At 38.8% G+C, this 15376-nt stretch overlaps 3 protein-coding genes across 4 annotated transcripts; 2 read left to right on the top strand and 1 right to left on the bottom strand.

Moving 5' to 3' along the window:
* The first annotated feature begins 849 nt into the window (after positions 1–849).
* LOC110929594 (heterogeneous nuclear ribonucleoprotein 1) lies at positions 850–3533 on the top strand. 2 transcript variants are annotated; one of them, XM_022172752.2, is made up of 5 exons: positions 851–1126; positions 1227–1333; positions 1537–1761; positions 1844–3032; positions 3134–3533. In XM_022172752.2, exons 3-5 carry the CDS (start codon positions 1540–1542, stop codon positions 3145–3147), a joined length of 1425 nt encoding a protein of 474 aa, XP_022028444.1. In that variant the 5' UTR covers positions 851–1126; positions 1227–1333; positions 1537–1539; the 3' UTR covers positions 3148–3533. The 2 variants fall into 2 exon arrangements, with proteins under 2 accessions (XP_022028445.1, XP_022028444.1); XM_022172753.2 differs by lacking the exon at positions 1227–1333 and having other exon boundaries at positions 850–1126.
* A 2784-nt stretch (positions 3534–6317) lies between these two features.
* On the bottom strand, positions 6318–8904 carry LOC110929595. Its single transcript, XM_022172754.2, has one exon. The coding sequence runs from the start codon at positions 8455–8457 to the stop codon at positions 7363–7365; it is 1095 nt and encodes a 364-aa protein (XP_022028446.1). The 5' UTR covers positions 8458–8904; the 3' UTR covers positions 6318–7362.
* Positions 8905–13146: 4242 nt separating this feature from the next.
* On the top strand, positions 13147–13674 carry LOC110932003. Its single transcript, XM_022175370.1, has one exon. It carries the CDS (start codon positions 13147–13149, stop codon positions 13672–13674), a length of 528 nt encoding a protein of 175 aa, XP_022031062.1.
* Positions 13675–15376: the final 1702 nt, after the last annotated feature.

Below are 15376 nucleotides of genomic sequence, written 5' to 3'. Positions count from 1 at the left end.
ATTTTATGAATAAAAAAAGGTTCAACGAGTTGACAGGTTTCTCGCCCCGTTTCCAAACACTAACAATATGTTAAAAACCTCACATAGTCACCAGTGACGGATCTAGTTTATCAGGGGTTTCTCATTTTTTTTGGATCAGCATATCTTTTGTATAAAAATATAAAAATTTTACACTACGTAGACGGAGTTGAATGATATTTTTACACTACGCAAACGAAGTTGAGAGGTAACCCGAGCTACCCCTCCTTGTACACTGGCTTCGCCCCCTGATAGTCACACGACAATATGATACTATTGCATAATAATATGACAATACAAATCAAATCAAAACAAAACCACACCAAAATCATCGAAGCATAGTGCATAAAACACAAGAGTTACCTAACAAGTTAGGAGTCCACAAAGCTTTATTTCTTGAGCCCCACGTTACTTCTCATAGACTTTGATTCCAACACATATCTATTCAAAACATTTTAATAAACAAAACTATCCTAAATAATTTTTTTAAAGGAAATAATCAACATAATTTGTATCGACAATGCCTACAAATTACAATAATTAGCAACTTTATTTTACCAAATAAATTAACAAAAGTACGTTAAAATGTCAAATAGACAAACTGTGTGTAGACCCAACACAAGTTGCTCATAAAGCCTACACATCCGGTGTGTTGCAACAACATACGATAAAATATAAATCCCTTCATCAAGCAATCTCAACCGTTGATCCATCATCTCACAAACATCATTACATCTTCACACGCTATATGCATGTACATACATACATTGTACAACCTAAATTTTCCCAATAACTATATAAGCATCTGTTTGGAGAACACCCATTGCTTCCATTAATCAGATCAAACACCCAAAATTCTCTCTTTTTTTTTTTTTTTCTTTTTTTCTCTCTCTCACACATACAGAAAAACACACATATATTCATCATCTATTCATCCCAATTGTTACTAACAATTCAATCTTTTTCAATCAAGATTTTCTTTTTTTTTTTTTATTATTCTGAAAGTGAAATCAAAGGGGGCAGTGTTGAGTGTTGAGGAGGATGAACTTGCCCTCAGTTGTTGTTGATCCTCCTCTCAGATCTTAAAGTTTCAAGATTTATCATCTGGGTATTTTTTATTTTTTATTTTATGATTTGGGTATTTGTTGTTTATTAATCTTGGTTAAGTTTGATAAAGGTTTGGTTAATTTTGTGACCCTTTTTTTCAGGAGGACTTCAATTGTCGTCTTCGAGGGATCCGATGTTTTCTTGATTGAAAATAAGATTATCGGTTTTAATTTTAGGTGTATTAATCTGTGTGTAACATAATACTTAGGTACAATGCTTTTAATTTGTATTAATTTATGTTAATTTGATCTGCATTTTCACTTGATGAACTAGTATGATTGTGATTAGTTTAGTTTAAGATTGTTTAGATGTTATTGAAACCCTGTTTTGATGGGAACTTGTGGTTTGTTAACTGTAAAGTGTGAATTAGTTGAGATTTAGGGTTGCTGATTAGCAAATTTCGGTGTACAGAAAATGCAGTCGGATCTCGGCAAGTTGTTCGTGGGTGGGATATCGTGGGACACGAATGAAGAACGATTACAAGAGTATTTTAGCGGTTTCGGTGAGGTTTTGGAAGCTGTGATCATGAAGGATCACACCACAGGACGTGCCCGTGGTTTTGGTTTTGTAGTCTTTGCGGATCCTGCTGTCGCCGAGCGAGTCATCAAGGAGAAGCATCATATCGATGGCCGAATGGTAAGCTCGTTCGTCGATCATAAGTCTTTGAATTGGGATCTTGAAATATGATAATGTTATTAAAGGTTTATACAAATGTTAGGTTGAGGCAAAGAAGGCTGTTCCTAGAGAAGAACAGAGTACAATCAGTAGAAACAGTGGTAGCGTTCAAAGTTCTCCGGGTCCAAACCGAACAAGAAAGATATTTGTAGGAGGTTTAGCGTCGACAGTCACTGAAAATGATTTCAGAAGGTACTTTGAACAATTCGGTGCAGTTACGGATGTTGTGGTTATGTATGATCATAACACACAAAGACCTCGAGGTTTTGGATTCATTACTTACGATTCAGAAGATTCTGTAGACAAAGTGTTGTTAAAAACCTTCCATGAACTAAACGGCAAAATGGTTGAAGTGAAACGTGCGGTACCAAAAGAGCTTTCACCGAGTCCTAGCCGAGCCATGCTTGGTGCTTATCCATATGGTTTGGGTCGAGCAAGTGGCATTCTTAATGGATACACTCAAGGACCGTATTCTCCTGGTGCGGTTGGTGGTTACGGTGTTAGGATGGCTGGTAGAGGCGGGTTTGACCCATTTGGTTCCGCGTATGGAATGGGATTGAACTTTGAACCGGGGATGACAAACGCAAACTACAATAGGAGTTTGAGCTATGGAAGGGGAATGACCCCGAGTCCGTATTTTGTCGGGAATACAAATCGGTTTGCGGGTCCTATCGGTTTTGATGGCGGCAATGGTGGCGGGAATGGAGGGAATGCTTCTCTTTTCAGTTCCAACCCCCGGAATTTGTGGGGTAATGGTGGATTTAACTATGGGTCAAATGCGACCCGGTCGAGTGCTATCGGTGGGGGTATTTTTGGAAATACAGGTCTCAATTGGGGTTCGAATCCGATTACAAATCAAGGTGGTAGGAACGCCTCTACTCAAAGTGGGAATCTCGGTTTTGGAGGTGATAACGGTTATGGGTTAGGAGGTGGTGGGTATGGTAGAAATGTTACTACTAGCGAGGTCCGAACATTACCGTATGCTGCTGCTAATGGTGGTTATGAAGAGCCTTTTTCAGACTTTTACGCTGGTGGAAGTGGCGGTGGCGGTGGCGGTTCTGTATATGGTGGAGACCCAACTTGGCAGTCAAGAAACAACGAGCAAGAGGGGTCCGGTTCGTTTGGTGGATATGGGATAGGTGGTGGCAGTGATGGTGGCAGTTCTGATGTCCATACTAAAAGTCCTGGTTATGTCGATGGTTACGGTGTAGCCAAACGGCAAACAAACAGAGGTATGATCGCTCCTTAAACATGTTATAAGTTAGAAAACATGAGTCAAAAGTCAAAACTATCCCAAACATGTCTTCTAATTTGTTCATTTCACTTGTTACAGGAATTCTTGAATAATATGGAGTCCAGATTGCTATAACAAATGAATTTTGGTGAACAAACTTCGGAACGACATGTCTTGAAGTCGAAAGAAGTGTCAAAAAAAGTGGAGCCAAGTAGATTGCTTCTCTAGAGATATTAGGATTATAAGTGAGCTATTTTTGTGTTTTTTTTTTTTTTTTAAGGATTGATACTTTGATTTTGACTTACATTTTTGGGTTTTTGAGTGAGATGTAATATGAGTTTGCGGCTTATAGTCGAGATATGTATCTCTGGTGATGCATAGGAAAGGATAGATGATGAGTTGATGATGATTTGTTTCTTTATATTAGATGAAAAAGACTGCAAAAACTTGTAGTTCATTGTCTCTTGGTTTCATTTTTAGATTTTGTTTTCGTTTTTAAGTGTTTGAATATTTGACAAGTTACCTGAACTATTTTGTTTGGTTATTAAGTGAAGTCATATTGGATTATAATTGTTACAAGTTTGTAAAGCCATTAGTTATGCTTGTTTTCAGTGGCATAAATAACTTTTTGGTGGGGGAGGGGGGTTTAGGTTTTTGGGTGGCGGTGGGGTGGGGTGGGGGTGGGTGTTTAGGTTTTTGGTGGTGATGTAGTGGGTTTACTTTTAGGTTATTGAACACTTGTCACTCTATAAATCCTTCTTACACTTCTTACAATTCGAAGCCTTTGTAAAATAACTTGACCCATCAAATCATATAAGTCCAAATTCGTATCAATATACAAGAAAATTCAAGGATAATTTATTTGGAGTCGGCAATGAGATACCGTATGCTCGAACTCGTTTATAAGAGTTAAGTAGTTTGAGCTGAATTACAATTGATTTTTTACCAAACAAATTACGAACCACGAGTTAGTTGTTAGTTGTTAATTTAACCATGAAAAGATCAAAGTATTATTAAGTGGGTCACATTTCCCTTTACTAATGCATTATTAAAAAACAACAATAGACTTTGTCAACCAAAATAGTCAACATGATGTCCAATGTTCTCAAAATAGTCAACTTGATGTCCAATGTTCCCAACAAGATGAATTAGTAACTAGAGGCTTGTTCATGATCAAAGAATTAGGATATAGGATACCTTCAAAGATTTAAGAAAAATTCGGAAAGTCGAATCTTCCTATGATGTTCGACAAAGATGAAATAATATAAGATTGCTATAGTTTTTTTTTTAGTATCAAAATGTATTTTTAACACTTATAATCTTTTTGAGTTGTTTTAGAAAAACCAACTTGGCCTAAACTATCAAACCGTTTGAATCTATGTTATGGAACGGTTTGGATGACTTGGTTTAATGTTCTCTTAAACCGTAATCAATTCAATCTAGATTAGACCGGACCATATACACCCTAGCATAGGGAATGAGATCAGTACCTATATTATACCAAATCAATATCATACCGCATAATACCAATACTGAAATTTAGTTAAAACCAAAATCAAATACCGTACTTTATATGTTTGGTCGGTACCGTTAAAAGTCCCAAATCGATGCCGTACCGCATAGTACCAATACCAAATTTGAGCTACAAAACTGAATACCGTACCGTATATGACCGATCAATAGCGGAATGCAGGGGCGGACTTAAGACAAAGCCAAGGTGGGCGGACGGACCCCCGAGGAAAAAAAAATTAGTTCTAAGTTCTGTCGAAAATCCCGTCCGCACCCCTTGGAATTTTCCATCCGCACCTCTTAGAATTTTCCGTCTGCACCCCTTAAGTAAAAAGTGTTATCAATTTATATTCAATTTTTTTTAGTAAACTCTTATCTTTTTTTAAAATATTACCTAAATTATATAACTTTTAATACCTAAATAACTAAACCCAAATACCCAAATTATATAACTTTAACTAGTCCACTACTAAGTTTTAGCCCAATAAACAAACCCAACAAATCAACAATATTTCAAACTAAAATAAAATAAACAAGCCCAAAACCCCTACATATTCTCTCCCGCTCTCTCTATCCTCCCCGCACGCCAGCGATCAGAACATCAGCGACAACAATGAACAGCCAGCAACCGCATACCACCGTAATTAGCCACCATACCACCGCCGATCGAACACAGGTAAATTTTTTTGGTTGATATTAGCCGCATACTAACCATGACAATACACATGTGCTTCGTTTTGTTTTTCATTATGTTATATGGTGGGTTATATTTTGTTAGTGGTGATATTTTTGCCTTTTTTATAGCCGCCTACACCACACAGTAGATCTGGTGAAATATATTTGTTAGTGAAGAATGTTTGGCTTTTTCTTTTTATGGTGTATATGTTGTTTAGATGATTTTTAGGGTTATTTACATTATGATTTCTAAGGCTTGAATAGTTGATATATTATGTAATATGTTATGGAGCCATGTTTTGGATAGATTTCAAAAAATGAAAACCCGTAGGGTGACGTTTTAATTATGTTTGTAACAAGATTTGACATATTTTTGATAATTATATAAATTTAGTTCGATGTTCTTTTGTTTTACATGACCCGACCTGACCCGATACGAACCGATTTTTTACTTATATACCTTGGGGCCTAAAATTTTTAAAAATGTTCCGCACACCCATGGAAAATTCCTGGGTCCGCCACTGGCGGAATGGTACGACACCCTGTACGGTATCAGTATGGTACCAGTAGTGTCCGAAATTTCTCAACCCACCCCCCACCCCCCCACCTTTGCATCTAGCTCAAGCCATTCATTCATAACTTTAGGTATAGCCACAAACTTGATTTAGTTATGAAATAAGACCAATTCTAGAATTACTTTTTAGGAAACACATGCCATTGCAAACCTCACACTGTCACACAAGTAGTAAAAAGTGAAAATCCTTGTCCATAAAACCATTCATATCTTACTATTTAGGTTGCATTGGAACATGTATGATTCAGTTTTTTTACACCTAAAAAAGGGACCAAACCTCCTAACATGCTCATTTTGCCTCCACACATTCTCAAACAATATGTTTTTTAACATAAAAAAGAAAACCAAAATAGCATAACAACAACACTCCCATCATCACTTTCTGAAATCTTGTGCAAAAGCTGCTTTCTTGACCATAATCAATCTTGTGACAGGATGTAAAGCTTTTGTTTTTTAAGATTTTGCTTTATATGACCAAAAAGAAAAGATATCAAAAAATTGTGGGAGGGGAGGTCAGAGACAAGAAAGCACATGAAAGTGGATTTGTATCTTTTACATCATGACAACCAACAAAAGGGTGTTCTTGAATCTCAACTACAAGTTTATGTCATTTTTGGAAACAAAAAAACACCCATCATTCAGTGAAGTTTTTGGAGCTGAATCATGAGGTTTGATCATTTATGTCGCGTTGTCTGTCGTGTCTTGTTCTAATGAAATCTTTGTGTTTGTCATCCTACTTGTTTGTAAAACCTGCTTAACGTTCGTATATAATCCCTACATGAGCTCTAAACAAACATTCACCAAGAAGTTGTTTCGGGTCAAGTAGTTGATCTCCCAGTTTTGAACCGTGCTTGCCGTTGGTGCTTTAATGAGTGTTGGTGCTTTAATAAGGAGTGGCCACATACATGATCACTTGGCACAAGCGCATACTTATTCGGTAAAGAATGTATCTATCATCATCAGGTATTTTCAATGCGTGTTAAAGGGGTCGTGTTCATGAGTTGCGGTTTTCTCTAGGTGTAGGTGTTTTAAATGGGCCGTGTTCATGGGTTTGCGGGTCAAATCCATAAATTTTATACATGAGTTTTTTTTTTTTTTGGATTGACACGAACATAACCCGTTTAACCCAAAAAACTTATTTTATTCTACTGTTTTGCGTATTAATAATCTAAAACATATACGAAATAATTGCGTTTGAACTATAAAACCTTGTACTTATTTCTCTTTCGAATTTTAGCATAAAAAAATCCAAGCAGTTTAAGCTATGACAAACAAATTTTTAAAAATAACTTAAAAAAAAAACAAACAAATTAAATGGGTCAATCTGTGACACCGTCAGGACGACAAGAACATGACCCGTGTAGCTAAATGTGTTCGTGAATTTGACCCGAAACTGATCCAAGCCCATTTATACTAAACCAGTTCCGATTACCATAGTTGCATACATACATATATTACAAGTCTGAAACAACAGAGAATATAAGTTTTTATGGATCTAATTTCTCATCAAATGCACAGAAAACTTGAAATTACCTCATAGTTGTCTACCGAACCAATCAAATAACACGGTTCAGAAGAATGCTCTGCTCCCATAGAACACTTTCGGGCTTGGACCCTCCCCCTTCGACCCGTTTGACATTTTTCCGTTTGACTCCAAACTATCTCGATCCCCTGAATCAGGTGATCCAGTTTCTTTATCAATCGGAAGCTTCATCTTCGCCAACGCCTCGGTGAACTGCTTCATGCTTTTCAAGTACATGTCTACAATCTCTTGCTGCACCACTTTCTCCTCAGGTTCGGTTTTAATCAAGTCAACGAAAGTTTGACTTTTCTCTTCTTTCTTTTCCAACGATTCCGAATCGATGCTTGGAGATATTTCATTTTCATTGTTTGTAAGAGAACTAATCAAATGATCAGTTGAATCTGAATCAAGTAAATCGTAGTTTTCGGTTGACTGAACGTTGACCACACCCTGTGCAGAGTAATATTCAGACACCATGATTTCGTTTTCGCTCATCACTTTCGGATCTGGAAACACGATCCTTTCAAGTTCACAAGAAACTTGATTCGATTCAACCGAATCTTGATCACGTAAACAACGTGGGGTCGGGATTTCGACCACATCGGGTGGCGATCCAGTGTAGACCATACTTAACTTAACAAAACCGGAACGCGAATGCAAAAGTTCACTAGTCGAAAGCTCAAACTCCTTCTCTAACTTCCCATTTTCGACAAATATATCACATAACGGTACTAAAGCAAACCCTAAAAGCTGATCTTCAAGATAATTCTTAACCCTACTCAGCATCCAAATTTCACATCTTAATGAACAATCGCTATTTCGGACATTAATCCTAAGACTTTCGTTAAACACCGGATTCTGGCCGCCCCCGTTAATCGTCTGAGTCGACTCAGTTGCCTCAGGGTCACTAGTCAAGAAAATCTTGGCATACACATCTTGTTTATGGTATATACATATATTGTGTAAATCTCTAGCTTGGTGTATAAAAACTTCAAGAACCCCTATAAACCCCTCTTTCTTCTCCATTATATCATTCTTTTTGTTACCATTACCTATAACCAAATAACTAAAATCTCGTTGACCATAAACTAAGGGGTTTGACTTTGACAAGATAGCATTTTGATGAGTTGATTGAGTTCCCATAGTGACTTAACTGGACTTTAAGATCAAAAATATGATATGGGTATCCAAGAAAACAGAGCAAGAAACAAGAACCCTCAATATATATTAAGTTATTAACACTAGATATTAAGAAAACCCTAAATTACAACTTACCCATGTTAAAGATGAAGACTTTGAAACTTTTTCTTCAAGAAATCTTGAAAAACTGTTTGAAAGTTAAGCTCAGATTTTGCCACTCAAAGATGAAGAACCCTAAAAGAAATGATGGGTACAGCTAAAGATCAAGACTTGGAGCATAAATCAAGAAAATTTAAGAGAATTTTAGCAGCATCAATGAGACAATTAAAGAGGGATGAGTCACACACGAGGTTCCATAAAGAAAGAAACTTTAAGGTTTAGTATGACACGTGTCCAGAAATATAGGTAGGACGATTATTATATGGAAATGTTGGTGTGGGTACAAAGACTTTTGGGACTTTTGAGAGGAAGCTAGAAGGACAAGACAAGGACAAAGAGTATTTTTTGTGACTTTCATACGGATCCTAGTCAAATGTCAATACTAGGTACGGAAATAGTGTTCAAAATATGGAGAATTACTATATAGCCCATTTGACCATGGAAATTCCTAGAGGTTTGACTAGAGAAAATTCGCACACTTGCTCCCCACCCTCGACCGCTCGCCGTGCCATGATCGCCCGCTGCTATGTTGCGATATAGAATCTGGCGCAGGTGTGGCACGACAATTGCAGATAGACACCCGTTTAAAGTTAGCCACTGGGCGAGTAAACACGTCTAAGAAGGCCTATTATCTATCTAGAAGATATATTATGCATACTCTATTGTTATTATTGTTATTAATGTTTTTTATTAGTTATTAGTATTAGTCTCTTACTATTTTGAGTATCGATATTTCATTAGTTTTAACCTCCTTTTGAACATATCTTAACATGGGTGTTCAAAAATAAAATCACAAATTCATAAATTATAAATCATGATATAGAGTATTTGTTTAAAGTTAATTAAAATAATGATATTTTTTACTGGTTTTTAACATTTAGTATTTGTTTAAAGTTAATTAAAATAATGATATTTTTGAACTGGTTTTTAGGGTGGAGATACAATAGGAAGTTTATTTGGCTAGGAAGGCTAGGAAGTGATCTTGACCATCCATTAAGTTAATCAAGGGCTAAGATTAAATCAGGGAAATTGAAAGGAAGAAAAGAGGCGCGTGAATTTGTTCAAGGGCATTCTAGTCAATCCAAGCCAATAGTTTCTCTCTCCTCCAATTCCCCCCCATTTTTTTAAACGTTAATAACTCTTTCATACGACATTATTTTTTTTATAAAAATTGCACTAAAAAAACGAGCGTTTTTTTTATCTTTAAAACGAGTATACTATTGCTATATTTAAAAAAAATTAAAACCCAGTTGCGTAAAACGCAATAGAAAAACCACCAGTTACGTAAAACGCATTGAAAAAAAAACCTAAAAAATGACATTTTTCTAAAACGCAATGCACCAAAAACACAAAGAAATGACTTATTTGTAAAACGCAATGGCCAGAAAACACAAAGAAATGTCTTATTTGTAAAACGCAATGGCCAGAAAACACATAAAAATGTGTTTTACCTAAAACGCAATGCACCAAAAACACTTAAAAAAGTGTTTTACCTAAAACGCAATGCACCAAAAACACAAAGAAATGTCTTATTTGTAAAACGCAATGGCCAGAAAACACTTAAAATGTCTGTTTTCTAAAACGCAATGGACTGAAAACACATAAAAAAGTGTTTTACCTAAAACGCAATGCACAAAAAACACAAAAAAATGTCTTATTTGTAAAACGCAATGGCTAGAAAAACACTTAAAAATGACTCATTCTAAAACGCAATGGACTGAAAACACCTAAAAAATGTGTTTTACCTAAAACGCAATGACTAAAAACACTTAAAAATGTGTTTTTTTCTAAAACGCAATAGCCAGAAACCACATAAAACTCTCTTATTTCTAAAACGTAATGGACACATAAAACTGTCTGTCACTGTGAACTGTCTGAATTGTCTACGAATTACTGTCTTCGAAATGAGCCAATTTCTGGAAAATTAATTTTTCTGATGCATTTTTATTACATCAATTAATTTTTCTGATGCATTCGAAATGAGCCAGGGGCTCTGCCCCTTGGACCCCGCCAGGGGGGACCCCGCTACCAGGGGCGCTGCCCCCGGACCCCCGCCATGATCGTAAAACGTAATGACTAAATAAAAAACCAAGATCGTAAAAATGAAATTAAAGAATTTCTTACATGGATCGAAGTGATTTCTTCAACAATTGATGAATTTTGAATGATTGAAACACTTATCAGCTCTCGAATCGAACGAATCGAGTGATTATCTCCAAAATCATCGGAAAAAAACGAGATTTTTTTATGAATTTAAACTAGGTTTTCTTCAAAAAAAAGCTGAAGAACACGTTGATCGGGTGTTTGAGTCATTGATTGGTGATGAAAATCGCACTATAATGTAGTGATTATTGAGATAGAAAGTGAAGAAATGGTTGAAGCTGGTGGGTTTTGAAAATGGTGGGTTTTGAAGTTACTGGGTTTTGAAAAAGGAAGAAGAAGGGGTTGGATTGACTAAAATACCCTTTTTCTTTATTTTAAATGTTGCCACATGTCCTAATCCTATTGCTTCCTACACTTCCTAGCCAAAATAAACTTCCTATTTGATCTTTTCCCCTGTTTTTTAACATAAAAGAGAATAAAAGTTCACATGTTCAACTATAGATGTTTTTATGTACGCTAGATTACATACACATAACTTACACATACAAGGAAAACGGGAATGGAGGGGAGACCCGGAGGTAGGGGTAGAGGAAAGAGAAATCTCCTAACAGGGGTGTTAAAGGGGTATGGTCCCAAAAAGCTGCGCAGACCTTTCAAGTCGCGCGCTGGACCATACTCCTTATTCAGCAAACTGATCAATCTTAGACTCGCGTGGGTTGCTTAAACAAAGACTGACCTCGCGCGAGGTCCAAACAAGAGAGAACATCAGTTTCAGCACTTAGCATTTTGAATAAGAGCATTCAGCACCTACAACCCTGCGCGAGCTACTTACGTGCCCGGCAAGGCTCGCATGAGTTAGGGCGCAAGGCCACTTCAGAAAGTACCAAAGGTACAAGTGGCAGAAGAGAAAGCCAATCAGCGTCCTCCAGGCTGTGCTCTATCGTGCTCCACGATCGTCTGACATGAAGGAGATAGAAAGTACACAAGGACGCCTACGTGGCACCAATCAGGGGGCGGCGACACCTGCCCCATGATCTCCACTTACCTGCTGATGGCAGAGGGACAACAAGGCCGACAGCTGTGAGGCTCCAATCACGGTGCGCCTACACCGGAGACCTTCTAGAAGACACTAACGGTCGATACCAGTGAGACAAAGAGCATATTCTCTGGTTGTCGCCTTCCGGCCCAAGGCCCATCAGCCCATCTCCTCTTACACCTCTCCGGCTATAAATAGAGACCTCCATGCACAGGTTAAACATTCTGCACTCCCTTCTCTCACTCTTAACACACACTTATTTCCTCAAAGCAGATACTTATTCTCACGCCGAAGTCTGGTTAAGAGGGAAACCCCCATATTCCCCTCTTAACGAGCTAACGGTGTTTTGTTTTGCAGGAAGATCGGATCATTACGGAGCTCAGGAAAGTTAAAAGAAGATTAACCCTCATGTTTGAAACATAAACCAAAGTAATTAACCCTAAAATTAGTTCCGCGTTTCTTCATTGGCGCCCACCGATTTTTACAATCAATTTCATCTTCTTTTTTCTGAGTTTTTGCAGTTCTCTTGATCATGGCTGGTCAAGGGATAATTCCTGATTTCGGTTTCGGCACGAACTCCAACGCAGGATTGGGGGAGGACAATCACAATGTCCAAGTCCAACCTGTCGAGGAGATAGGCGAAATCGAAGTAACAAACACTGGGGGACCCCGCGCGAGCATCACTCGCATCACTCCAACGGGAACCCCAAGCAAATCGAAGTAACAAACCCGAACATTTCGGCGCTACTAGGGCTATCAGAAGGCGAAACTTTAGCTTCCTGGTACACCAAGCAAATTGCTACCATTAATGCTGCGTATCAGTCTTTGAGCGCATAACAAGCAGTCTTGCAAGCAAAACCATCTTTGGTTACCCCTCCGGGTCCAAGTCAAGGGGCGCGCCAGACACCCCACAGCAAAATATCCAAGGAAGAATCAACAGACCTCCTCCCCTTAGAAGACCAAGCGTGCATGACACGCGCGACACACGAGGGGAGACAGAGGGTTATTAGGACCACCCGTCAAATGTGCAAAGGGGTCCAGTTCATAGCCGGCTCGGGCCGCGCAACATGAACAACGAATGGGATGACACAGATCCGGAGGATTATACTTGGCAAGAGGACGAAGTTTCCTCAGTCTTCAACCGTTTGTAGAAAAATCATGAATCTTACAAGCCAAGGCAGCGCATCGCATATAGCGAAGAAGTAGAACGAGACTTCGGCCTCGCCTATAGGCCAGCTGAAGCTGCAGAACATTCGAAGTTCATTCCAAAGATTGCTCTAGCCCCGCTATCAAAAGAAAAATTGCCTCCAATAGTGGTAAAGTTCAATGGTCTAACTGACCCTGACGATCATGTTCGAGTGTTTACAAGCGTGGGTGTTATGGGAGGATGGAACATGCCGATGTGGTGCCATTTGTTTATCCAGACCTTCACAGGGGCTGCTCGCGCCTGGTTCGACAGCCTTCCACCTGGAAATATCACGTCATGGGTCGACTTCAGAACCCAATTTGTAAATCATTTTAGCCAGCAAAGACGTTATCAGCGCGACACGGCTGAGGTAACAGTCATCTGGCGCAGCGACAACGAGGGGCTAGAAGATTTCATCCCTCGTTTCAACAAGGAGTGTGTAGAGATTGGCGGTGTAAATGAACAATTGATGCGCGCTTACTTCAAGAAAGCCATTCGCTGTGATAGCCTCATCAGGACTATCACAGCAAAAGACGGTATGCCCAAGGAGTGGGACAAACTCATGGAGGCCGCGAAATTAGTAGCGCAAACTGAAGAGTCATTGGCCGGTACCAAGAACTCTTACACTGAAGATCGTTTTTCCAAGGGAAGCTCGCGCGATAACAACAGGCGGAACAAAAACAGGAACCCTGGATGGAAAGCAAACCAGTCCAGCGGTTATGATGATAGGTCTTGATTTAGAGAGGACGCGCGAGACACACTCAATCACATTGGTTATCGAAAGGCAGTCAGGAACAAGAATCGAGAAAAACACTAGACTCCGCTCATTAAAACATCGAAAGAGGTGCTCATAACGGAGAATCATGACTTCAAGGCACCAAAGCCTTTGACAAACAAGAAGGGGCAAGACCCGAACCTGTACTGCAATTTTCACAAGGATACAGGTCACCTGACAGATGACTGTATCAGTCTAAGGCAAGAAATTGAGAAAGCGCTGAAGAGCAGAAAGTTAAGCCATCTGGTAAAAAATGTAAGCAAGGAGACGCGCCAGATTCAGAGGAATGGTGATGGAAATCAGAAAAAGGTTAGGCACTTAGAGACACATATGGTCAATGGACCAAGGTACAGCGCTAGAGACAAAGGCAAGCGCCCATTCGAACCAGCATGGCAAGAACAACAAGTCATCTTTCCGGTAGTGCGTGGGGGACCACGCGCCACGCGCCCCGTTGTCATTACCGGCATCATAGGGCACTATGAAACATAATACATCTTCATCGATCTGGGTAGTACAGTTGATATCATTTATGAACAGTGCTTTAATCAGTTCGATAATGAAGATAAAACGCGCCTCGAACCTGTTGATTATCCTCTATCAGGATTCTGCAATGAGATGGTCTTCCCACTAGGCCAGATCAGTTTCCCCGTCATGCTATCTGACGGGAAACATTTAAGAACTACAAACGTTAACTTCATGGTGATGCTAGTCAGATCAAGGCATGATGTTTTGATTGGTCGAGAAACCCAAGGAGAAATGAATATGGTAACCTCCACACCCCACTCAGCCATTGGCTTCCCTACCAAGACAGGGGTGGCGATTATCTATGCAAAGAAAGAAGTGATGGCAGCTGAGGATGCGCGCCCAGTCAAAGCACCAAAAATTTCAACAGCCGAGCCAGAAAAATGGGTCTTGAACCGCAAGTACCCAGAACAGACGGTGACGATAGGCCATGCAATCTCACCAAATATCAGAACGCACCTCAAGCAGTTACTGTTCAGGAACATGGACATCTTCGCCTGGACCCCGGCCGACATGACCGGTGTCCCGCATGACATTACTGAACATTGTCTGAACACTTATCCCTCCGTCGAGCCAAAAGTGCAAAGAAGGCGCAGCCTAGGGGCGGATAAAACTAAAGCTATGAATGAGCAAGTTTGTGAGCTGCTAAAAGCAGGGATTCTGAGGGAGGTGTGTCACACCCCGACCGCGTAAAACAACAAACCGCAGCGGAATCGTCGAGGAGTGTCGTAACAGAATCATTGTTTCATAATACATGGAAATTGAAGTTTTGTTTTATTGAATTAAAAGAGGTTACAATGTCTTAAAACAAAGAAACATAACATAATTAACTAGTCTTGCATCTTTTATTGTCACTAAGGCCCAAGTCCGCCTAAGTGTATCTTGATTAATCCTATGCATCAGCTCCTGAAAACACATGTGAAAATAGGTACGTCAGCATAAAAATGCCTGTGAGATACATAGGTTTTATTAAAATAGGATTCATGACTTGTAAATTTAAAGAAAATGTTTAACAAAAGTAGTCATGAACCTTAAAATATTTTCTTTTAAAAATCAAACGAAAATCAATAAGAAATCTGATGATATAAAAGAATAATGCATAATTAAGTAAATAACTAAGTAAAAATGAGTTTGTATAAAA

This window comes from Helianthus annuus, chromosome 3 (assembly GCF_002127325.2).
Source record: "Helianthus annuus cultivar XRQ/B chromosome 3, HanXRQr2.0-SUNRISE, whole genome shotgun sequence".
In the NCBI taxonomy this organism is placed as follows: domain Eukaryota; kingdom Viridiplantae; phylum Streptophyta; class Magnoliopsida; order Asterales; family Asteraceae; genus Helianthus; species Helianthus annuus.
This window is presented reverse-complemented; position numbering and strand designations above follow the sequence as displayed.

Bases quoted from the DNA above. Each gene is read 5' to 3' on its own strand.
- LOC110929594 (XM_022172753.2), top strand. From the start codon at position 1,540: ATGCAGTCGGATCTCGGCAAGTTGTTCGTGGGTGGGATATCGTGGGAC. The intron at 1,762-1,843 runs GTAAGCTCGTTC...TACAAATGTTAG, and splicing joins ATCATATCGATGGCCGAATG to GTTGAGGCAAAGAAGGCTGT.
- LOC110929595 (XM_022172754.2), bottom strand. From the start codon at position 8,457: ATGGGAACTCAATCAACTCATCAAAATGCTATCTTGTCAAAGTCAAAC.
- LOC110932003 (XM_022175370.1), top strand. From the start codon at position 13,147: ATGCCGATGTGGTGCCATTTGTTTATCCAGACCTTCACAGGGGCTGCT.